This window comes from Sander vitreus, chromosome 15 (genome assembly GCF_031162955.1).
Source record: "Sander vitreus isolate 19-12246 chromosome 15, sanVit1, whole genome shotgun sequence".
Lineage (NCBI taxonomy): Eukaryota > Metazoa > Chordata > Actinopteri > Perciformes > Percidae > Sander > Sander vitreus.
Window position 1 is genome coordinate 10,327,186 of NC_135869.1, and position 25,794 is coordinate 10,352,979.

At 41.0% G+C, this 25,794-nt stretch overlaps 1 protein-coding gene across 1 annotated transcript in view; it reads left to right on the forward strand.

Moving 5' to 3' along the window:
- mybpc2a (myosin binding protein Ca) overlaps window positions 1–25,549 on the forward strand; it is a 39,669-nt gene extending 14,120 nt beyond the window's left edge. The window contains exons 9-27 of the mRNA XM_078269201.1: window positions 1,228–1,352; window positions 5,033–5,138; window positions 5,508–5,677; window positions 6,728–6,893; window positions 7,411–7,517; window positions 7,603–7,632; window positions 9,963–10,102; window positions 10,363–10,522; window positions 11,339–11,443; window positions 11,602–11,790; window positions 11,930–12,064; window positions 13,023–13,190; window positions 13,505–13,593; window positions 16,991–17,186; window positions 18,258–18,397; window positions 19,353–19,512; window positions 22,841–22,977; window positions 24,713–24,899; window positions 25,206–25,549. Coding sequence (XP_078125327.1) covers window positions 1,228–1,352; window positions 5,033–5,138; window positions 5,508–5,677; window positions 6,728–6,893; window positions 7,411–7,517; window positions 7,603–7,632; window positions 9,963–10,102; window positions 10,363–10,522; window positions 11,339–11,443; window positions 11,602–11,790; window positions 11,930–12,064; window positions 13,023–13,190; window positions 13,505–13,593; window positions 16,991–17,186; window positions 18,258–18,397; window positions 19,353–19,512; window positions 22,841–22,977; window positions 24,713–24,899; window positions 25,206–25,240 — 2,545 coding nt within the window. The 3' untranslated portion in view covers window positions 25,241–25,549. The remainder of the gene's footprint in view (window positions 1–1,227; window positions 1,353–5,032; window positions 5,139–5,507; window positions 5,678–6,727; window positions 6,894–7,410; window positions 7,518–7,602; window positions 7,633–9,962; window positions 10,103–10,362; window positions 10,523–11,338; window positions 11,444–11,601; window positions 11,791–11,929; window positions 12,065–13,022; window positions 13,191–13,504; window positions 13,594–16,990; window positions 17,187–18,257; window positions 18,398–19,352; window positions 19,513–22,840; window positions 22,978–24,712; window positions 24,900–25,205) is intronic.
- The last annotated feature ends 245 nt before the right edge of the window (window positions 25,550–25,794 follow it).

Sequence of the window (25,794 nt, forward strand, 5' to 3'; positions counted from 1 at the left end):
TCCAAAAGCTACTAGCCTCTCAGCATCTTTAATAGCCGTACGTTTTATTTGAATAAAGTTCACTATGGTTTGCTACAATTAACTTGAAGAACCAGATTTATAGCCCTTTTAAATTGAAATGAGCACTGTAAACACCTAAATCAAGACTACATAAAATATAACACTGCAGTCATCAAATATTCAGCTCTGATAATGTGTGTAAAGATCCTTTTTGAATGAAAACATGCAACCGAATAAGACACAGACATAAAAGAGTAGCTTCTTATGCATAGGCTAGGTGGTGCATGGGTGTAGAAGATTAATTGAAAGTTGGTGAAAGTGATTTGGATTGCTCGCATGTCACTTAGCAGCCAGCATGCGCCCTCGGTGATGGGAAGCGGAGCACACAGACCAAATGTCCTGCTAAATGGCCATAAGAGCCACTGTACTCCAGCCGTGGGCTGCCGTTGCACACTGGGTCACAGCTGTGTTCCTGTGTAGGGCGGCGGCACAGTGGCACAATACTCCAGCCACCAGTGTTACAATATAAAGGCATGCCACCCGCCAAAGTGGCTAGTGAGATTGACCGTGTTACCCGCCACTGCCGAAATCTACCCGCATGTGGCAAGTTGGCTAATGTCAAGCCCTGTATATAATATATAATTTTATGACGCAGACATTTTCGTCCTCTATGGACATCCGATCAACTTTGTGAAAGTGATGCAGGATTAAGGATCCTGCATCACGGAGGATTAATATACTATTTTATATCATAAACACTTAGTTTTACTGCCTCACATGCTTCATCTGTTGCTATTAAAATGAAACGTACTGTGAATGTCGCCACCTTGAGTTGTCCGATGATGTGAACACATGTAACCATGGGAATATTTCCCATCACTACCTTCCATTGCGTGTGATGATCAGACCGTGGCATTACTAATCCTTTGATGTCTGTCACCATATTTGTACAGCAACTCTGGTGCGTGTCTGGTTTTGTGTGTGTGTGTGTGTGTGTGTGTGTGTGTGTGTGTGTGTGGGAGCATACTTGTGCTTTTGTATCTTTGTCTCGGTCTATTAACTGTGAGTCACTCTCATTGTCTCCAGGCCTCTCTCCATCTGATTGTGGCTGGATTCGCTGAAAGCAGTTATTCATTATTCTCTCTCTCTCTCTTTCTATGTCTTTCTCCCCTTGTTTGTTCTTTATCGCCTTCGTATGATCTTCCCCCATCATCCTCTTGCGTCCAGGTATGTGTTTGAGAGCGTGGGTAACAAGCGGACACTCACTATCAACAAGTGCAACCTGTCTGATGACGCAGCGTACGAGTGCGTGGTCGAGGAGGAGAAGTGCTTCACGGAGGTTTTTGTCAAAGGTACATGAGTCACTGTCTTTGGAGGAATCCTTTCAGCAGCAGAGCTTTTTCTGCTCGGTTTAGCAAATGCTGTCATTTGAGCGTCGAGAGGCTTGACAGCTCTGTTCCCTTCTCGTGTCTGTGTTTGTCATCTATAATCTGTTTATTTCCATGCTTTTATAGCATGCTGCTCTCTGTTGTCTGCTCACTCATTTTTAATGGGTATGTGGAGACTGAAAGTCTGATGTTTTGTTAATTGTCATGTATCACTGTTGTGCTGTGTTTATGTGTCATATTTATCAGAGGTTGACTGATATGTGTGTTTTTAAAGGTCACTTTCATACTGTTCAATTAAAATATTAATTTGTGGTAGCATTCAGTATATCCTAATTTTATATTTTATAACCTTCCAAAATAATAATAATATAATACTAATAATCAAAAGTACTACTATCCCTTCTCTTGTTCTAATAGACAAACATTATATTATATAATAATATATTGTATATCTTATATTATAGATACTGTTTTTTTCAGTCTAACTCTGGTGCTTCAATATGACCTCATGGAAAGGCGTATAAATAGCACACCACATTTAAGTGTAACTTTTAAGCATTTTGCCTATCATGTGTATGCATTTTAATCTTTTTTCAAGTGTCATTTAACACCCCGTTCTCATTCCCAACTAATGACTAACTAAAAAAGGACTTGGTTATGTTTTGTAAAAGATCATGGTTTGGGTTTAAAATATTACGTTTTTAATGTAAACAAGTTCCGTACATACGTTGAGTAGTCAACTGAAATACGTCAACGGTGACTTTTGGTTTCACACGGGACACGGACAGTGTTCTCCTGGGTGAAAGTCCTGTTTGTTTGACCCATCCCTCCCTCCTACGCTGACTTTCCCACTCAAAATATAAGTCAGTAGAGGCTGAATGGCGTGAAATAACACACAAAAAGCAAAAAATGCATAGTGATAACATGTAGAGGGTAAGCTCTTCCCCACAGACACTGCTCCTGTGCAGCTCAACTGTGTGTGCTCACACAGATTTCGATGGACACAAGAACTCTTTGTTTCCATAAAAAATATAATTTATGTTGCTGTTTGCAAACAAGTACCTAATAAGTACCTTTTGTCGTTGATTTATCTTGACGTTATTGAAGGCAGTGAGGAGTTCAGCATATGACAACTAGTCAAAACACAGGACTACCATACCACTACCATAGACTGTATAAAAGAAGTGGAACGTCGCCACCAATTACTTTGTGGACCATATTTGGACATGAGGGTGGAGCTAAATTATCAGCTACTAGTGCAAGCTTGATTAGCAAGGTGTATCTGTAATTCAGGTTAACTGTGATATTAATTAATTGGGATGCTAATTTTGACTAGCGAAAAATGTACTCACCGGAAAAAATTAAAAGCTGACCCTTTAGAGTGTGTTTTAGTACAGCCGAACGCTTAACAAGACATTTTTAGGCGACTAAAATGTTACAATTAACGTTCATGAACTGAAAACACACTGTGAAAGGGTCACAGTTCTAACACAAAAACACGAACAACACCCAAAAACAGGTTCATGGCTATTTAAATGTACATAGTGCCAGGGATATGATTTGCTAAGCTTGTACAGGTGGTAGCAACTTGTCAATCACAAGGTAGCCAAGCCCTAAAGCTTGGTAACCCTTCTTTATCGTCTATTTTAAAACAAATGGGACCATCATTTACAAAATGAACATCATGCTGTATTAAAGAAGACTTGAAAGTAGCGATTGTGTCCACAAACTTGTTAGGTAAATGTTTATTGAGCTAATAAATTTAAGTGAGAAGTAATGTCATTTTCTTATTAGTCTATATCCAGACGTTCTACTTCCGGGATTGCTCCGGTGCCGCAGGAAATTCCGCCGGATGCATGTCTTTTCACCGAAGACCGCTTCCTTCCGCTTTCTTTGTGTTGGCAATTTAAACTCCGGTGGATTTCTGAGGACTATGGTTAACTGCTGCTCAGATCTCTGCAGGGTAAATCCAGACAGCTAGCTAGACTATCTGTCCAATCTGAGTTTTCTTTCGCATGACTAAAACAACTTTTGAACGTACACATGTTCAACCAAGTTCCTTCCCGAGGCTATTTTGCAGTGGCTCCGTGCAGAGTTTAGTGCCGCCCATGACGATTGTGATTGGTTTATAAAAATGCCAATAAACTAGAGCACTTTTTTCTCCCATCCCAGAATGCTGTGTGGACTAGCCAGACCCTCTTCCGCAGTGCTGTGGAGGAAGGTCTGGCAATGCGAAACTATTTTCTTATAGACTTCTATATAATCTGACTTCTTTTTGGACCCAGTGGAGTCTCCCCCTGCTGGAAATTAGATAGAATGCACGTTTAAGGCACTTCCGCATTGGCTTTACTCATCAGACCCTGATGCTTCGTCCACTTCTTGGATAACAGTCTATGGGTTTTACGCAAACCAAAATTACACTGAAGACATCAAGCTCATCTTATCAAACGATTGTGAGGCCCGCAGTCACATTGCATATGTTCCTGTGGTGCTGTGACTGTGGTTCAGAGAGTTTCTGGGCTCTTCTGCTGAGATTGAAGAGAATTGAGATGTCCAGAGAGGGACTGGATGCTGACGATGACAAATAGCTGAGGCTAGCAGAGCATCGAGCATCACACCATGTGGTTACACAACGTGACTCCCACCACCTCAGGAGACTTGAGGTACCTTCCACCTACAAGATGGTAGGGTTTGGTGGCATTGATAAGGAGTTTGGGAGTATATTGTGCTAAAAAAAGGGCATGCACATGCTCTTAAGTGTGTTTGAGAACACTAATATACATGCCACCCACCACCAATTCACAGAGGAGGGAAGATTATAAAAACACCTGAATTATAGATGTTTTTACTCAAACCACAGTTTTGTCATGAAAATGTTTTTTCTATTAAAATTTATATTCTGATTAATGAAGTTCTGATTGATGATGATGTCTAATGAAGTCCATGTTCCATTTACATCAGACAAAAGTCTTTAACACTTTAATATATAATTTTGTTCACTTTTTAAAGACACATTTTTAGGCCTTTATTTCCACAGGACAGATGAAGTCATGAAAGGGGAGAGAGAGGGGGAATGACATGCAGCAAAGGACCACAGGTCCGAATCGAACCCGCAGCCGCTGCGTCGAGGAGTAAACCTCTATATATGTGCGCCTGCTCTACCAACTGAGCTAACCCGGCCACAATTTTGTTCACTTTTAATTACAGAATGCTTTAATTGAGTCATCAATTAAATTGAATTATCTACAAACATAACATACTAATAATGTCCTGATACAATATAACAGATAGACAATAAATTATGTTGAATTATATCCCATTTGAGTGAGGTACATTTCCACATTATTGTCCTTGAAATTAAGACTTTGCATGAGCTAGAATTCCAACAATTACCATTCTTATTGTTTTGTCATGTCCTGTACCAAAAAAGCCTTACTCACTTTACACACGCACTGATACCTTCCAGCTCTGTTTATCCACCACACTGCTCTCATGTTCCTTGTCAGTTTTACTCCAGTGATTTAGACGTGTACAGTGTACAGAACAGTAAGTGATTCACATAATACAGTAGTACGGTTTGTTAATGACTCAGTATCACTCTGCTGTTTCAAAGTTTGACTCAAAGCGTTGTGTTTTGTCTCTAGAGCCTCCAATCACCATCACCAAGCTGCTGGATGATGTTCACACCGTGGTGGGAGAGAAGGTGGAGTTTGAAGTGGAAGTGTCTGAGGAGGGAGCCAACGTCAAATGGTGAGCGAGTATATCATGCATTATCATTTAATAATTTGTGTGGTCAGATTATTGTCTGTTTACAAATCCCCCTCTACAAATAAGTAAACATATATATATATATATATATATATAAAAAACGTATATTCACTTGAGGTAATAACAGCAACATTCACACAATAAATGCCAAATATGAAACTGTATGACCATATTGTATAATCATGACATTGCCAGCTCTTTTCCTGCACCCAGTAGTTTTTTGTTGTGCCAAAGCCTTGTGATCCCTGAAGGCTGTAGCCATGAAGACCATTGCAGACGTATCAATCAGCTCTTCCTCCCACCTCTGTGTGTTGAAGTGTCACTGAAGCATGTGTGTGTTTGTCTCCTCAGGATGAAGGATGGAGTTGAGCTGAACAGAGAAACAGCAGGTTCAAAGTACAGGTTTAAAAAGGATGGCAAGAGGCACATTTTGATTATAAATGAAGCTACTAAGGAGGACATCGGAATGTATTACGTGTTCACTAACGGCGGAGAGTCAAAAGCAGAACTGGAGGTTGAAGGTACAGTGTCTTCTATTAAAGTAATTACACTACAATACAACACAGTCTAATCTACAGCAGGAGCAACTTACGGGTGATCAGCTGGTGTATAAACTATAAAGTTAACAAGCATTTCAGACATAGCTACTCAATTAGGAACTTAAAGAAAATGTACACATCAGCACATGTTGATGTCTTCCATCCTGACAAGCATGAAAAGCAATAAATTAGTCATTACTCAAGTCATAATTAATATTCCTTCATTAATCCCCTGTATCAGTAGTCCACCACACTGTTCATCATGCTAATTTTCTTTTACACCTCCAAAATTGATGTTTGGATCCCGTCTTACCACTCAGACATTACACTGTCTCAGACGCTGCATACTTGCACGCCAGACGAGTCTCGTAAATTGATTAGAGTGTGAGAAAATGTGTGTCTTTCCTCCTCAGTGGACACTACAGTCGCCAGGTGATCAATATGAACATGGTGTTGAAACCTAAAATGCTAGACTGCTCTAAAAAGGTGTTGTGTCCCACATGTGGTGTTATAGCTGACATCCACAGTAGTCACAAAAACATAGCTCAGAGTGAAATTAGATCAGATATCAGATAAGTCCTAAAATATATAAATATATGACCTGCTAGACACCAGTATCAGGCAGCTCTCTTTTCAATTCGTTATATTATAACTTAAAAGTAATTTATTTATTTATTTATCAATCTTTTTATTGAGTTGTCTGCAGACATGGCAAAGTCCGTACAGCAAATGCAGAAAATTACAAGAAAAAAAAACAATATATATATATATATACCATATATAAATAATATAATATAAAGTAATACATGCATTTAAATAAATAAATAAATAAAATTAAATGAATAAATACATGTGATCTACTACAACAAATAAAAGTAATTTTAAATGTAATAACATGACTGCATGCATTTCTTGCCTATTGTTACACATTGCCATCTGCCACCACTGCACTGGTCAGACTAAAATGAATTGTCTGCGTGAACAAACATCTGTATGCTACCTACTGATCTATGTTGGTGTCATTTTCTTCAGATAAGGAGCTGCAGGTTCTGCAGAGCATAGCTGACCTGACAGTGAAGGCTGCTGAACAGGCTGTGTTCAAGTGTGAAGTGTCTGATGAAAAAGTGACTGGGAAATGGTTCAAGGACGGCGTCGAAGTCCTGCCCAGTGATCGCATCAAAATGACACACATAGGAAGGTATTATATCTGACTGTTGTGGGTCCAAGTTTGAATGTCAAAAAACAATTTATTCTTTTTCTGAACCATCAGGCACACGCACACACGCACGCATGCACGCACGCACGCACGCACGCACGCACGCACACAGACAGACAGACAGACAGCATAGCTATCACAATAAGCACTGTCTGCCACACGGCTTGGCAAACTATTACCAAAGGGGTTTCTTAGTTATTTGACCCAGTTTTTCGGATAGGCTGCAATCTGTAAAGCTCTACCCCCTTAACACACACAGACACACACACATCATACACACTACTAGGTCCTGGGGTTTCTCTCAGTAATCCCTCCATCAGAGCTGCCTATGGCACGAGATACGCCAAGGCAACAGCGGTCACACAAGGTGAAAGCCATTTAGTATGTTTCTAACTCTGCGATATTGCCTCATGGAATATGTTGCTAGGGCAACTGTCTCATGCATAATCGCGGACCACGAGTATTGTCTCCTTGGTAACATCTGGTAACACGTCCCCAGGACCCACAAGCTGATGATTGATGATGTGAAGCCTTCGGACGCTGGAGATTATACCTTTGTCCCTGATGGCTATGCACTTTCTCTCTCTGCAAAACTCAACTTCCTGGGTAAGAGCAACACGTAAATATGCAAATATGAAGCATTTGATGAGCTAAGCATATTTGAGACTGATTCATATATTTTACCCCTCAGAAATCAAGATTGACTATGTTCCCAGACAAGGTAAGTGTTTTGTATTCATCATCTTGCATGTATATGCTAGATCTATGTGAGGGTGCTGATACACTGCATAGGTCCAATATTGATCTAAAGTTGGATATAGGCAGGACACTTAGTGCCAATAGACTGAGAGGGTTACTTATTTTTCTTCTTTTTTTTTCTTTTTTACTCTACAACTTTAATGCTTTAACCCTATAAAACCTGAATGGAAACCTTCACCCTGCTAACAAGAACGTTTCTTACTTACTACTTAAAGCTACATTGTGTAAGAATTTCTCCCATCTAGCAGTGAAACTGTATATGACAACCAACTGAATATTGCTTTCTAGCCCCTCCCATTCCGAGTGCATTTTAACTCCGAAGTACGACTTTGTCCGTGAGTGTTCCTTCCAGTGTAATAATAGTTTTACGTTATTTTGGTACCATTTCATTGCTAACATCAGCTGTCAGGTTCCCAAACATATGCAAGCTAATGTTAGAAAAGTATCAGTGCTATCGTTATTCTGTATATTGTATGAGATTAATAGTGTAAGACAATGTTTACAGTGTATGAGAGAAGCAACAGAGGTTTGTGTTTTTAATATATTTCTCTGAGCAGTATGAACAATGTCAATGAAACCAAAATTAGCTCTTAGTATCTCCATCATTTACACGCAGCTGTTCTAGCTGTAGCTACTCTGTGTTACAACTGCATTATGTGAGTTGTCTGCCAGGGAAATCACAACACATATGATTACATTTATGTTACAAGGTAGACAATCCTTTTTCATCATTGACGCGAGGAAAAGTATCCTTAGACGTCGTTCTAGCGTTATGCACAACCATGCTATAGTTAGCCAAGCAACTATAAAACTTTGAATTTACACAAATAGGCAGAATTACCTGTCAAGAAGAAAGCAGTCAACTTCAGTGTCCCTTTAAAAATTCTTGCTCCTTATGAGCTCTTTCCATCTTGGAAAAGCCACTCCAATATTAACTTTGGTCTTGTTGCTTTGCCTGTTGCGTTGTCGTTTTCATTTTTGATTTTTAATTTTTAACTCTCTTTAACTTCCTTGGCGACTCCGTTACATGTCCTCGAGAATAGGCGCAATCATCCATCTTCAACAGGCTTTCAAATCTGCCGGCAGTCGCAAGTAATCTTCTCCCCCTCCCTGGCATTCGTCGCTGTGCCACTGAGTGTAAAAACGCGAAAGGCGGAAGTATGTCCCTCTTTGGCTAATGTATTTTAAAGATGGAGGCGCAACATGGCGGCCGCCATTCGAGTGACTCGCTCGTATGTATTCTGAATGATTCTGAATGGCAGATTCTACCCGTATGAGAATACTTTGATTAGTTGGTGGAAGTAATTACACATGAATGAGCACATATTTGTGAAAGAACAAAGTTTTTTTTTGCTAAGAATCAACTCAAAAAATTACACAATGGAGCTTTAAATAACAATGTTGCAGTATTCGATGTATAGGCATGTGTCTTTAAAACAATAGATAAAAAGATAGAAGTGCTGGTGCAAGTACCTGAAAAACTGCTCACAGGCACGTAGTAGCTTTACAGTTGAATCGCAGAAAACCAACATTTCAGTGTCCAACCAATGTGCTTTCATAAGATAGCCCTCTGACAATCAGTTAGTTTGTTGACTTTTGTGTTTTAATGTGTTAGTTTGGATTCACCAAAGTCACACATTAACAGAAACAAATGAACTGGCAGGCAGGCAGCAGCGGTAGACCAGACCTTGTCTTGCGAGTGAAAGTTATTGTTTTTGTCAAAGGAGTTTGGTGGCTTTGAAGAAAGCATAGATGGGTAAAACGGCTTCAGTTCCCTGTCGGAAAGGACTGTCTGCCCACAGCAGTACATTACTTAGTTTCCTGTCTGCTTCATTCAACCTGCTTCATACAACCCCACTTCAAAAAATTCCAAACTATCCCTTTAACACCAGATTTTTCAGCTGCTGCTTCTCCCTCCTCAAAATTTAGTGGCCTGCTCAGAAAATGCAACACTCGGTGAAAAGATGAAGACAAAATACTGAACTGAAGCGCCTGAGGGTCACAACACACACAAAAAGTAACTTAAATTTTAAAAATATTAGAAGCACTCTAAAAAAAAAGGCACTAGTGGACACATGCCCCAACTTGCTTGTTAACATATTCACCATGACGCTGCTCCAAATGTAAATGCTACATTTCATTTCAGTATTCTATCAAATTTCTAACATTTCTGATCAAATTTAACATGCTGGTTAATAGCACACAATGCCATCTTCAAGAAGTTCTTCCCTCAAAACATGTTATGCTTCTCACCTGAATGACCTCTCTCTCTCTCCTCTCTCATAATGAAAGACCCTCCCAAAATACACCTGGACACCAGTGGCACCGGCAGCAAGAACACCATCACCGTGGTGGCTGGAAACAAACTTCGCCTTGACGTTGAGATCACAGGAGAGCCTGCGCCCACTGTGTGCTGGATGAAAGGAGGCGAAGTGAGGAAGAATAGAAAGGAGTCTCACCATTCACCTCATACACACTCATACATCAGATACTCTCTACCTTTGTGCATGAATCAGAGTATCCAGCCGTTAGTCACTGAATAGCACAAAAGAAGAATGAAACATGAACTAGAGTGGGAAGGTTGAATCACCTGTCACTGTGGCAGCTGTGCTCTCGTCATGGGACACCGTTGTCTTCAACAATCCCCTTTGTTCTGTCTGTCTCTCTTGCTGTGTTCCACCCTGTGGGGTAGGTGGTCTCTGAGGCCGAGGGAAGGGTCCGCGTGGAGACGAGGAAGACCCTGAGCAGCTTTGTAATTGAGGGGGCGGAGAAAGAGGACGAAGGCCGCTACTCCATCACCGTGACTAACCCTGCTGGAGAGGACAAGGTTGAACTCTTTGTCAGGATAGTGGGTCAGTGGCTTTTTTTTTTTTTTTTATCTCTTTTGCCTTTTTCACCTCATTTTTATTTAAATTGTTGCTCCTTTTCTATTTTTCATGACTGACTGAGAGCTACAGGGCTTTGCTCTTGACCTGAAATTGGGTAATGATCCAAAAATATTTACGTTAAATTAGTGAAAAATTGTCACAGTTGGTGCCATCTTTAGGTCCATACAGCGCTTTTGCATCTTGTAGCCAGTGTACTCCAATTTGCGTATCCAAACTGTATGTATGAATATTTCAGCAGTAATATAAAAGTATAATGATTTACCATGTAAATCATTTTGGCACCACATTCTGGGTCTTCCGCATCTGTGCTCTCGGAGTCATTGGAGCCGGAGAATGACTGTAACAGTATTAGTAGAAGTTCTTGAGCCTAGAAGGTAGCTCAGGGCTTGTGCCCTTTTCTATCCATAAAAACAAATGCAATGTAAGGGAGGAGCTGGAGAAGGAGCTGACGGAGGAGGACCCTGACTGTAACAGCACTGTAGCAGCACCCAGTATAGTTGTGACATCACAACCGTACGGAAGTCCTGACGGCTCGTTTAAAGGGACAGTTTCTGAATACCGACTGGGTGCATGTCTTTGTGGATTGAGAGCTTTGATACTTTCACAGTATTTATTTAAAAATCTCACTTCTTGCAAAATGGGGCCTCTAACTACAAACAATACATACTATACATACAATACTTACTGTACTCCCTAAAAAAACCCACTTCTGTCATACGCCTTCTAGCCTTTCTATCTCTTTCCTGTTTTTCCATTTCCAACTGTAATGTGCCTCTCCAGATGTGCCCAACCCTCCTGAGAATGTCATGTGCACATCAGTTGGCGAGGACTCTGGCACTATCACATGGGACCCTCCGGCATTTGACGGTGGAGTTCCCATTAAAGGTACCCCTGAAACACACAGCAGCTAATGTTCACATCTGATGTCTCCCTCCCTGGAGTTTAGAATCCACTCTGTTTATCACATTGCAATGTCTAAACTCTTTTCTAAAGAACACTGATATTTTAATGACTACATCGTATGTTTATATCGCTTCCTCCAGGATACCTGATGGAGAGGAAGAAGGTTGGCTCATCTAGATGGACCAAGCTCAACTTTGATGTTTATGAGTCCACCACGTATGAGGCTAAGAAGATGATTGAAGGTGTACTTTATGAGATGAGAGTGTCTGCAGTCAACGGCATTGGCATCTCTCAGCCAAGTGCAAACTCAAAGCCCTTCATGCCCATTGGTGCGTTGCCATTTATCATTAGTAGAATGGTTAATTAACAGAGGCTTTTTACACAATGCTCATTTTAAGGCAGCTTAACCTACCTCCCATCCCATTTACACTGGGTATTAACGTATTAATTAGCTCCTGTCTCTCTCAGCCCCCACCAGCGAGCCCACTCGTCTCATGGTGGACGATGTGACAGACACTACCTGTGCACTCAAGTGGCGTCCTCCAGAGAGAATCGGAGCAGGCGGCATCGACGGTTACATCATTGAGTACTGCATAGAAGGAGGTAAATACATGCAAAAATGTTTGGCACTTTATACTAAGGCATTATACAGAGTTTATAAGCTGTAAACACAGCAGATCTGTCAAGAACTTTGCATTTATAGAGTTTGCAGGGTGGTGTCTCTTTTTAGCTTATCCAAAACCCAAAACTACAAAAGAAAAAGTATACAATAGCAACCAAGCATTACTTTCATATCATTTAAGTTATAATCTTGAATATGTTTTGTTCTCTTTGGCAGCACCTATGGCAATAATCAATAATTGATAGGTGTGTTTTTGGATCTCACTTCCAAGACACCCAAAGAGTATTACCTTGTGTTGGTATCTACTGGGAATGTCACCACAGACACCCAGTTCCTAATATTGCAAATGACTGTTGAGTTACCTCATTTGGTGATAGATAGTGACTTAACAGACATTGTTTTAAACAAAAATCTTGAAGATTATTACTTTAACTAACATTAGTTTGTGTGGTTACAGGTTAGGTAAAAAAAAGTCCCATTCACGACTATATATCTACTGCGTAGTATTTCTCAGTCTTAGCCTTAGCAGGAGCCTTAGTCTTTTAGTATTATATAATGCATGCCGTCATCACCCCCAAAAAATTCTAATTTCAAAGCAAGTCTACTGGAATTAAAAAGTCAGCCATAGACAGTGTTTTCAACCAATTCATGGAGCTAACATTAGCCTAATTAGCTAGATTGCTTGAAGCTTGTTTAAAATTACTTTGAATTCTGAGTGCTAATTCAGTTATTACTAAAAACAGCATAACGTGCTGTGAGATAATGGAAAGATTGACAGTCTTAGCAACAGTAACTAAGGGGGCGGGACTTAGCGAACGGTCAATTAGTGAAAAATATTTACACCGGATTCCTGATTCACAACATTATCCTGAGATCTTTGGATTGTTTTTGCTTTTCTGATCCGTTCCTTCTCTTCTTCTGCTGCGACTCCTTCCTCAGGTGATCAGTGGGTGCAAGCTAACGAGGAACCAGTGGGAAAGAACCAGTACAGGGTGAAGGGTCTCCCAGTAGGGGAGAAGATGCTGTTCAGAGTAGTGGCTGTCAACATCGCTGGGCGCAGCCCCCCCGTTACTCTCACCCAGGCCGTCACTATCAGAGAGATCATGGGTCAGAGATGTTTGTCACCTGTCATTTTTTTTAACAGAAATGCATATTTTAAAACTACTCTTGTTGGAAGACATTGTAAATATCGAAATATGATTTAAAGCTGTAACAGAAACCCAGCATTGGTACCAGCCAGCCACTGTTCAAGAACTATACTGCTTGGTGGAAAAACATTAATTATCAAGCTTCACATTGGGTCTTTGCTGTTCTAATATTAATGTAAACCTCATAAAATCTCAAGTACGTACAGTTCCCCACCATCCGCTCAAATTCTATTTATCTTTTCCTTCCCTGTTTCTCATGTGTCCACCACTCAGAGAATCCGAAGATCCGCATGCCGCGTCATCTGAGGAGCAAACTTGTCAAGTTTGTGGGCGAGAAAGTGAACTTGGTCATCCCCTTCCAGGTTAGTCCGAGTCTGGCCAAGCTCCGGCTTTTCCCACTTTAGTTTAGAGTATATTCACTAGATTTGCAAAAGCAGAGCAAAACCAGTTCCGCCAAGAGTGAACAAAACAAGGTGCCTAAAGATTACTGCTTCCATATCGACCTTTTACGAAATGGATATATCTGACTCTTAAGTTTGGGCCTCTGGGCACATACTGTACATGCAAAAGGGGTCAGTGTATCTTTTGGTCATTCAATTTTCCTTTCATAAACAAAAAAACAATGGTTGTTTGATTTTCGTTTTAAAATACAAAATTTGAAAATTGAAATACATTTTTCCTTTTCATGGTCAAAATGGGATGAGAGAAATTTAAAACATGCTTTGATTTTCATTTTCTATTTCATATAACAAAAAATGAAATCACTAGAAAATAGAAACGTAAAAAGGCCTGTTTTTTTCCTATTCAGAGACCAGATGTTGTCATTTCCAAGGCAACAGCACCAGTGAGTGTACCAGTGTTGCTTTCAGCACAGGCTAAAATGACTTTGGATTCCTACTCTGATGTGATTTTAGTCATGGCGAAAAAAAGGCCTGTCATGTGCAGAAATCTCTGTGCGCATATCGCAGGTAAGAGATTTTGTGCTGAAAATGGCTCAAACTTGATGTGACCATAGACTGTATGGACTCATTTGACACCACGCTCTGCTTTGCAGCGTCTGATTCTGCAGTTGAGGGAAACTTGTAGCCCAACTTCCTGAGCGACTGATCCTCCATTTTTTTCCACCTCTTTACATAAATATACATAAATATGGCTATGAAAAATACATCCTGAAATTAATAAATGAGGCAATACATATAAAGATATAAATTAGTCAATATAGTTCAATAGCCTACATACATATGTTTTACTTTTATTTATTTCAGGAGACTTTATTTTATATGTAACGTTACACATTTATTTCCCTATTTGCACGTTATATTTAAATTAAGTTTGGTTATCTTACAGACTCAGACTAAAAGCAACTAGCTAGCCTCCCTGGCATAAGTGCATCAAACCTTATCACTATCTGCCAAAGGAAACAAAACCTTGATACACCCATGAATAAAACATGAGCTTGGCAGATTCGTCTGATAACCAGCTATTGTTAGCTAGCTAGCTTCGCACACGGACCAGAATCAGTCAGCACCGGGGACCTGGGTTACAACGGGCTGATGGCTAGCTGCTAGCTAGCTGCTACTTGAAGAAAACAGCAGCAGCTAATATAAGTCCCAGTGCCAGAGGTCTGATCCTCGTGATCTGATCCCGAACCGCCTGTGACTCTCCGCCAGATCAGCACTCAACGGCAGCAACATAAAGTTTGCTGGGATCAGACCTTGGCGCTGTAACAGTAACGTTAATGTAACGGTAATGTTACAGCCGTGAACTGAACGTCTATTATTTCCTGAGTTCCTAAGTTTTCTCTCAGCGGGGGGCGAGATAGTACAAGCATTTTGGGAGGAAAAAAGGAGTGAATCTCCCACAAATTGCAACAGAAAATTTGACAAATGTTTATTACTCATAAAAGTCTCCTCTATAACATATAAGTTCAAGTCCAAGTTGAAAAATACTGAAACACCATTATTTATGCAAATTAGCACATATTTAATTAGACAATGCCTCAGTCATTTGCATAATTAAACATACGCGTTCAGAATACTTGTAATACAAGAGATTATTGTCTTAATGTAAATAATCAACTGGGGAAGTTTAGTGGAGATATCTGTTAGTTCAAATATTTTCCCTATTCACCTGTAGTGTCTCTTTAACATAGGCTGCAATGGGAAACTGGCATTACTGATTTCAGTATTTTTCAATACTCTCCACCACTTGGATTTCTTAGGACTTTTTATGTTATAGAGGAGACATTTATGAGACTAAATCAGTTGAAAGAGTTTCTTTTGCAATTTGTGTAGGGTCATGTTGCATAATGCCGGTACTAAAAGTCGGAGGGAGGCATAAATAAATGTGACATTTTGAAGTCCGTTCAAGCATCATCAGAGTAGGCTTCTGAAGCATAGACTGTAAATATTAATATGAACAGTCTATGTTCCAAAGTCATTTCAGCCTGTACTGAAAGCAACACTGTTACACTGGTGCTGTTGCATTGGAAATGACAACATCCGGTCTCTGAATATGGACAATCGTTTCTATTTTCGAGTGACTTTATGTTTTGTTATATGAAATAGAAAATTAATATCAAAGCATATTTTTAAATATCTCTCATCCCCTTTTGACCACGAAAAGGAAAAAACGCCTTATATTTCAATTTCAAATTTTGTACTTTAAAACAAAAATCAAACAACCATTCGTTTTTAGTTTTTTAATACCTATTTATGAAATGAAAATTGAATGACCAAAAGAAACACTGACCGTTTTGCCTCTTTTTTCGTTGTTGTTTCACATCTCTTTGTAGCTATTTGTGTCTCTTTGTAGTCATTTTGTGTCCTTTTGGGTTGTTTATTGTATCTATGTAGACATTTGTGTCTCTCTGTGGTCGTGTTGTGTCTCTTTGTAGTTATGTGTCTCTTTGTGGTCATTTTGCATCTCTTTGTGGTCCAAAGGTGTCTCACGAGTGACATTTTGCAGGTGAAGGCCAGGGAGCCCCCTGACATTTTGGGTCCCAGGGCCTGTGCTCAGTAGGCCTGTTCTATAATCCATCCATGTTAACTGTGTCTGTATAACATGTCCAAATGCACTTTGCTAGTATGTTTTTTTGATAGGTGAAGTAAGCCAATACATGCCTAAGATTTCCCCCATAGCTGCATTTTCTTCTTCTTGTGAAATGCAAATCAGATCTGTAAACTTTACAGTCACAGAGAGAGCAGGAGCTCAAAGGGCACAGGGAGCATAGCAGCACTTGACAGGAAATACAGCATTTGACAGGACCCTGCAAATGATGGTACTGGTAAAAAGAAGCTAACCATACAGTAAGGGGAAGCCATTGTTACAAATAAAAACAGACAAGATAAACATGATGTTCTCCTGGGAGAAAAGAGCACCCACAGCTCTGTCATCTTATCAAAGAGCTGGACGGAGTCTGTTCTGTTCCAGTAGCTGTTTTCACACATAGGAATATTGGTGTAACTAAAGCTGAGACATGTTTACCCAGAATAGGATGCCCCAAAATATTTCACGCCCAAAACATCAAAGAAATGTTCCGTCGCAAATAACTAAAAAACACATTTCAACATATTCAGAAAGGTGTTCTGCAGAGATCGACTTGCATGTTACCTTGATAATCACAAGCCAACTGACAATTACAAACTTATTGCACCAAGTTATTCTGTTATTTCACAGATTCTTTTTCTTTTTTTCTCTCTCCACGGAATATGTCTCACAGTACTTTATTTTGATTCCCTTCCATTACTCTCACTGCAGGGTAAACCGCGCCCCGTCGTGACCTGGTTCAAAGATGGTGTTCTCCTGGAGGACAATACAGTGGGAACTCGTACCAGTGAAGTGGACACCATCATCTTCATCCGCTCGGCAGAGAGAACCCACTCCGGAAAGTATACACTGTCCGTTCAGATTGAGAACATGTCGGACAGCGCTGACATTTACATCCAGGTTGTAGGTCAGTCCCGTCATGGCACCTCTGTACCATCTTTCAGCTTCACCTAGACAAACGTACACTCCTGTCGCATGTTCTCGGTTAATACTTCACAAGGTACACAGTTAATAACCTGTTTGCAAGGGGATGATGGCTTGAGACCAAATCTGTGACATGTCAAGAGTTTTTTTTCCTTCAAATTTGATGATAATTCCTAATTTCATACTCCCAGGGATCTGTAACTCAAAGTATCAAATCATCAAAGCACTGATTCCTCTCTCTCGTATAATCCTGGCTCCTGCACTGCCACTGTGGCCGCCAGCTCATTCCACTTCTTACAGCTCGTCTCCCCGGGTCAGGGTGCCGGGTGGATTATTTGGCAGGGCTCCGCTGGGATTATTTGCGTGTAGACTGGGATTAGGTTTGGATTTTGAGGGCTACTCTGTCACTTCCTCTGCTGAGAAGGTTGAGCTAATGAGAGGCTGCAGCTCCTCTGATCAGCACCCTCTCGGCTGATTTGTCACCACACTGTTACAGCAGGAGACAGAATAGGAAGGATTAACGGGCAAAAACAGTAGCGCTGCTCCCTCTTTGTGCTGTACTCCACAGAGGAGAGCACGCAGAGCAAGATTAATGACAAATACATTACTATGTTGTACAGTATTTCTGTACAGTGCTGTGTATAGTGCAGGCCACACAGAAAGATCGATGATAAGCACACTGCATTCCTCTGCTCTGTAATACAGGCAGGCAAAGCATACTATTTATTTCTTCAGTTTGTCAGTTCTATGCCAATACAGTTTTTCCAGTAATGTATGCGTCTCCTCCTTTCCTTGAACCTTTGTCTTTTGCTGTGCTAATTTGTCAATCTTTGCCAAATCTCTACCGCTGCGAATGTTGATTCTCTTGGTGGCACTTTCCTGTGCCAGTTTATTAATCTACATCTCTCTCTCTCTCTCTCTCTCTCTCTCTCTCTCTCTCTCTCTCTCTCTACCTCTAAAAGCTTGCCTACATGTCTACCCAGGCAGTTATATCAACCAGCTATATAACAAAATCCTCCCACTCTATCTCTGTCTCCTCTCACAAACCCACCAGAAAAGCCCGGTCCTCCAATTGCTGTGCGTGTCACAGAAGTCTGGGGTTTCAATGCTGCGCTGGAGTGGAAGCCGCCCAAAGACGACGGCAACTGCGAGATTATCGGCTACACTATTCAGAAGGCAGACATGAAGACTAAGGTTTGCATGGTGGGAGAGAACTGTATAAGAGTGTACGGAAAGGTTTCAGGGATATAACTCCCTGGCAGCCATGTTGGAGGTCTGCAACTCTTGAGCAATAATGGCTGTAAAGGAAGTTGCGAAAATTGATGCCGAATTGACAATGTGCTTCAAAGTTTTCGGAGTTGAGGACCACCATGAAGTGAGGCGACAGCCAGCAAGCGCCTCCCCCGGCCTCTAGCTCGTCGCTCGGCCAGTCTTGCTCAGACACCTCGCTGTGAGCTGGAGGTCTCTCAGACCGCTCTCGTAAATAAGAGGCTTTTATTTCGCCGTTGATGGTTCGTGTGTTTAAATATCACAACACATGTCCATCATAAGATTAACGGGAACCTGTGGTTAACTGTCTTTTCAGAGTTAAACTCCACAAGCGTGTCCTGCGGCTCACCGGCAAAGACCGTTGCAGTGCTTGCGTCACTCCCTTACCCCTCCTACCAGTCCCTATGGCCACTTGGCCAGTGGGAATGCAAACGGAAAAAAAGATTTTGGGGGAGAGTAGTTCTTAGAACTGCTTAGAAGTGTACTTTTCCTCTAAAAAGTACAAGTACTATCCAGTTGGAAAGCACCTTATGTTGTATGAATTGACAAGAAGGTGGACCAGAAGAACATGGATGCTGGGGATAGGAGATTCTTCACCTTATATAGATCTCAACCTCGGCTATAAGCCTCTTTGAACCTCTGCTTCTCCTCTCTCCCTCTGTCTCTCTCTCTCTGTCTCTCCCTTTGTCTCTCTCTGTCTCTCCACCTGTCTCTCCACCTGTCTCTCTCTGTCTCTCCCTCTGTCTCTCTCTCTGTCTCTCCCTCTGTCTGTCCCTCTGTCTGTCCCTCTGTCTCTCCCTCTGTCTCTCCCTCTGTCTCTCCCTCTGTCTCTCCCTCTGTCTCTCCCTCTGTCTCTCTATCTCTGTCTCTCTCACATCAGGATTGGTTCACGGTCTATGAGCACAACCGCAGGCCCAGCTGCACTGTGTCTGACCTGGTCATGGGGAACGAGTATTTCTTTCGAGTGTTCAGCGAAAACATCTGTGGCCTCAGCGACGAGGCTAGCATCAGCAAAAACACCGCACTCATTACCAAAACAGGTAATGTAATCCCTGCAGAGCAGCACACTTTGTAACGTAACGATGCCAAGGAACATCTAGTGCATGCTGAGCTGTAGGCTACACTGTATTCAGTTAAAACATAAAGTCAACGTTATGGCATGTAATGAGCACAATGCTAAAAAGAGAAAGGTATTGTGGTTACTATTACACATGCAAATATCTGTAATAATGATTTTCAATTATAGAACACAGCATTAACATTAGAACTATTTTTTTTTTTGGATTGTATTAATTACTTAATGAAAATGAATTCACACTGATTATGTTAAACAGAAATATTCTTTGACAGAGTGAATAACATTTAATACTGGCCGCGGTTTATGAAAGCAACTAGGCTGGGAAATCAACACCTGCCACCAGCCAAATGCTGCTACTGTTGTTGTGTTGTTGCCTTTGCTTACTCTACCAGTAAATGTGGCAGCCAACCAGCCAATCTCTTTTGTGTTCCAAGCACTAGTCTGGCCTGTACAATTGTGAGGATTGTTGATTATAGTACCCACCTGACATCATGATGAAACAAAAGTCTGTTTCCTGTCTCGATAATTCAAGTGGTAATCTGCAAATTGAAACAATTAGCTAGTTTAGCAGCCTGTATGGATATGAAAAGCAAAACAATCCCTAAGGGACCGTTCAGTATTTATGGAATGGACCACCGGAGGAAAATAGGGGATGGTCATGTCTTTTTATTCTTTGTTGAGGGGAGGGTCACCCAACTTTTGTACTCATGAAAACAGCAACATTTCAAAGTGGCTTGTTTGGTGCATATTTTTTTCATGTAGCTCTTAGTCTCGGCCCTCCTTCGCTACCAGATGGGTCTGACCCATGAGTTTGCAGGGGGGCAGAGGGAGCACTTCTCCCCTGGTGGCTGAAACTGGTAATTGTATTGTTTAAAAAATGAGTGGAATAATTACATCTGGCATGACCAGATATTTTATAAATATTTTAAATAGCACATTAAATGGTGGTAGGTAATACATCAGATTTCATATACTGCTTTAGTAAAAAAAAATATTACCTGGCTGACGATGGGAGCAGCAGACGAAAATTACTGTTGCACTAGTCTGGACATCTTGCCGTTTCCTAAATGCCATGTATATAAATGTCATGTCAGCTTACTAATTGATTGCGGGTTTTGTGTAGATTTTGACTTTTATACGTTTATTCCACTTTGTTTAAACGGTGAAGTGGAGAGGCCTTGTTCACCTGTTTGGAGCTGGCTGGTGAATATTTTATTTCATATGAATACTAGTTTACTAGAGGAGTAACTTAGTATTTGGAGTAATGCAGTAATGCAGGAAGTGTGCATTTAGTTTCCATGCTTATTGTGTTTCCACAACAATGTTAGTGAGTAAATCTACTGAAATGGCCACCACACCATAACAGAGGAGTGTGATGCGTAAGATGAGAATGCAGAGGTTAACTTCTGTATGTCATGGCTGTAAAAATCAAATGGCATCTGTACATCTTTGCTAAGTCCAAACTGGCACGTAAGGGGAGGGTCATGCCTCTTTTTCAAGTCATTTTGGAGGGTTATACAAAAATTATTACTGGCAAGGGTAGGGTCAAGTCTTTTTATTCTAAAGGTCCCAAAACTCCTCCGGTGGCCCCTGAAATAAATAACAAACAGTCCCTAAGCAGCTGAAAGACACAACAGTTGGTCTCTAATGAAGCGATTTCAGTCAATGTTTTACTTAATCCTGGAACAGATGTGACTTTAAAAGTGTGACACGAACTAGCCAATTTGTTTGGTATGGTTTAAATTGTAAAAAAATAATGTCCATCAAAACATGTCAGAAATCTGTTCACCAGGACAGCATGATTTATTCATCACAAATGTTTTTGGCTATTTGGCCTTCATCAGGGTGGTGTCTGAGGTTATTTTAGGTGTCCTTCTATATTGTCTATTGATCAGTGTTGTGACTGATAATTAGGGATAGACCGATTATCATCCCTGGCCGATTATCTGGCAGTTTTTTGGCAGTTTGCAGATTATCTGTACTGGCGTTTTATTTGCCTGATAAATAAATAAAGTTATTGAATTAAAAAGTGTGCTACTTTGGCTCGGCTACAGCTCTGTGTCTGTCCCTCTGCTTCGGTTTCACTCACCACCGATTCTGACTTAATGTCCCGCCCACAACACTATCTGACTATCTTTTACTGTGTATTATGTTGAAAGTTTCTCATTCATTAAATAATTGCTTAAAGCATTTAAACTAAGTTTTGTGTTAGAGTTTGTAAAATTTCAAAGTCTTGATATTGATTTAAAGATTTTCATTTTAACGGTCAATGCATATAGGTTCCAAATATCGGTTATCCGTTTCATTAACTACTAATAATCGGTATCGGCCTAGAAAAAACAGTATCGGTCGATCCCTACTGGTAATCCTCAAAGATAGCAAGCATACAAAACAACATAATCAACATGGTTTTCTTCTTCTAAAATACTTGTGATGATCCCTGCTGTGGCTGGCTGTTCACCTGTCTCTGTCTCTGCAGAACACCTGAGTGTGTCCAGGCTATTTAAGCCTGGCTGCAGTGCAGCTCTGGGCTCTGCTTGTGGCTGGTTGCTGCTGGACCTGTTCTCCCTAGTTTCATTGGTTTCCTTTTTGGTTTGTTTATGTAGTTTAGTATATCTTTATGCTTTGCTTGCACTGTTCACTCACGCACACACACACACACACACACACACACACACATAATCCCTCATGCGCACTTACACCACTGACAATACTGACAACCACACTCCACACCTTAATAATCCTTTTATTTGGTCTAATTTGGTTTGATTTGAGTTAATAAAGTACATTTTTGGTTAAATTTTATCATGGTGTGTCTCCTCTTTGTCACATGCTTTGAGCCGGTTTGTGACAAGTGGGGGCTCGTCAGGGAATTGAACACGGCACCTCTCACAAACCTGCATTTACCATTACTCTTAGTGGTTACATAAATGTACAAGATAGTGAATATAAATACATAACCATATTTTTAGAATATTCTCAAACAAATGCAATCTTTCATCTTAACCCATCACTGAGTAAAAAGGTTGAACATTAATTTTTAAAACCAGGGAACACATTCTTCTGCATTCTTCCAACCTCACACACCTCATATAAGGAAACCAGAAACTACCCTAATGAAGGCAAGACAACTGAGAATGTTTGGTAAATATAGCATGCTGTACTGGGCAAGAGTTTTCATTTTAATGAACTTGAAGCTCACACTGTTCTGCACCTGTACAGTGAGGTGTACGTGCATTTTTTAAAGTAAGAAATACATTGAGACGTGTAACACTTCTCCACCTGTCCAGGGTTGGACTACAAGCCTCCACCCTTCAGAGAGATGGATGTGAACCGTTCCCCAAAGTTCACAGCGCCCCTGGTGGACAGATGTGTGGTTGCAGGTTACGCCGCAGCCATCAGCTGTGCTGTCCGTGGCTACCCCAAGGTATTTACATCTTAGTTAACATGACAGTTAACCAGTGTGTGTCATTGAAACTATATTTGTTTTTTTAGTTATTTAATAATCAGCTTGAAGATTATTTTAGCTGAACTTCAGCAGCAGGACCGCACCCCAAACACTCCTCTTCCAATTCGCTCTCAGAGTTGTTTCTGCAACAAACTTAAGCTACGACCAATAATTAGTACTGAAATGTTTCAAGACTTTGACTTACCTCCTTTAGCTGACTGTCTCCCCGACTGCAGGACATCCACTTCACCATTCCTCTACAACCTCCACAAGAATGCTGTTTTAATTAGCGATACTGGTTGCCAGTTACTCATTTGGCTATTCTACCTTAGATATTCTACCCAATATCCTCCAAGCACCCTCTTTGCAATGCCCGTTCTTAGTTACGTTGCTGCCCATACCTCCCACCCAACTTCCCAGTCAGTCTTACAGTCCTAGAACGCCAGTTTCCAGCCTACGCAGACAGTTTTGGCAGGAAATGCTTCAGCCATAGCTAAAACCTAATCCTTTATCATCATTGCCCCCCCCTCCCCCCAACTCTAGCTAGCCCATTTTCTGCAGCATGAACTGTCTATACTCAAGACACCTTTCTCTCTTTCTTGTCTGTCATCAATGTTTCTGCTGACTTCTTTGGTCCCCTCTGGCATTCTGAGTTAACATCTATTGTATATCCCAAGCCTACCAGCTGTTCATGTGCTCTGGAGCTTTTAAGACAGCACGAATCCAATGGTAGACCCTTCCCAAAGCTTTCCCCACTCTGCAGCCGCCATCCTGCTCCACCATTCCCCCGTGGCATTCACTACTCATATGTTTCATATTCAATTAACTATTCATTTGAATATCAGTAGATGGTGTGGTCATTGCTTTTGAATCTATGGTTAAGCCTTAAGATTGGAGTTCATTTCTGCCAAAGTGATTCTAATTATTTATTTTTCTGTTTGTTCATTCGTTATCAAGAAAAACTAAAACGAATTTTGGTGGCAAGCTTCTCCATCGGACATGGAATAAGCCAGAAGCTGTTGTTGCAGATCCAAGAAAGTTTTAAAAGAGCTCTTTGAACGCTCTGATTTTCCCAGAAAGATCTCGCCTTTCACTTGCATGAATGAAAAAACTGCTAATCAATAAGTGTATTTTTTGTACTATATGTAATAAGGGTGTATTTCTGTTCAAATATAGGCAATGGGTAAAGTACAAATCATATTTGGACTGTCATTTAGTGTAGAAACATGCAGAATATAGACAATGTCCCTACTGTATCTACTACTGTATCTATCTGTGAGCAAATTATACATTACAGCGCTGCAGCACTACCCATCCAGCTTACACTTTATCTGTGTTGCCCCCTGATAGCTTTGCTGCAAGGATATGCCACAGATTTCATGTTTTGTGTTTTTAGAGTGTTCAAGTTTTGAGTGTCAAACAGTGAATGTAGAACAGTCAGAGAGGATTTTGATGCCTTTGCAGCAGGAGTGTATTTTTATGTCTGAAGCTAGAACAAGAGGTGGAGCAGAAAGATCTTTGAACACACTTTTTTTTTATCCCTCCGAATCGGCAAAGATTTGTCAAGCCGAAATGTTGACCTAATTTCACCTCTCCCTTTTCCCTCTGCTCTCCTCCCCTCCCAATGTGCCTCGCTCTGTTTATACGCTCCCTCCTCCTCTCCTCTCCTTCATCCCACCAAATTCTCCCCCTCCTCCAACACACTGTGCTTCAGCCAAAGATCATTTGGATGAAGAACAATATGATCATCCGTGAAGACCCCAAGTTCCTGATGCAGAACAACCAGGGCGTGTTGACTCTGAATATCCGTAAGCCAAGCACGTTTGACGGGGGCAGATACTCCTGCAGGGCCATCAATGATCTCGGGCAAGACGAGGTGGAGTGCAAGCTGGAGGTTCGAGGTATGCTGAACTTCACTTCTATAGAATACCATAGTTTCAGAGTAATGAGTGAACATGTCCTGGGTCAGGGCTAGTCTTCAATAAAGCTCTGCATGACAAATCTCCATCTCCCCAACCCCCTTTCGACTGATCTCTTCTTGAGAAACTATAGTTAAAATTTGAGCCACTTGCACTAAAAATAAAACCACCTTATTGTATTTGTCATAAAGTCTCAGAGCCACAGAAGACTCTGAGTGCTGTCGTTTCTTTAAACAGGATGATCTACTAGCCTCTCATGCTGATTTAAATTTCTCTTTTTCTCCCCAGTTGTACAAGAGAAAGGAGTGGAGGCGAAGAAATGAGCGACAGCACGAAACAGCAGAGGATACAGTCGAACACGAATAGTAATGGATTATGTATAATGGGATAGTCATGAATAAATATGATTAGAATAGATCACTGGTGAAGCTTAAAAGCCAATCCCCCCCCCCTATATGCTTGCCTCTCACCGCTGCTATGACGAATGCCACATCAGTAATATGCCATAAATTCTTACAGCAAGCTGCCACCTTGTCACATCCTGACTGAGAGAAGCTACTAGTAGTGTAGTAGCACTGCCCCGCTGTGACCACACACAGATGGATCCTTCTTATCTGTGAAGTGGACCTGTCACTGAACACACTTATAAAACAGCCTTTCATCCATTACGGCTCCCTGTGTTGTCTGTTTTGTGTCCGGGACGTTTTTATAGGTTGGGATGAATTTATGATTGGGATGCATCTGTAGCACTGAAACCTCTGCAGTGTGACCGACCAGCTGCACACCCCCTCCCGTGCTAGGTGTGGGATGTGTGTGCACAGGGGCCTGTCGGCCTGTCGGTGGTTAAATGTAGGGATCACAATTCAGCCAGGCATGG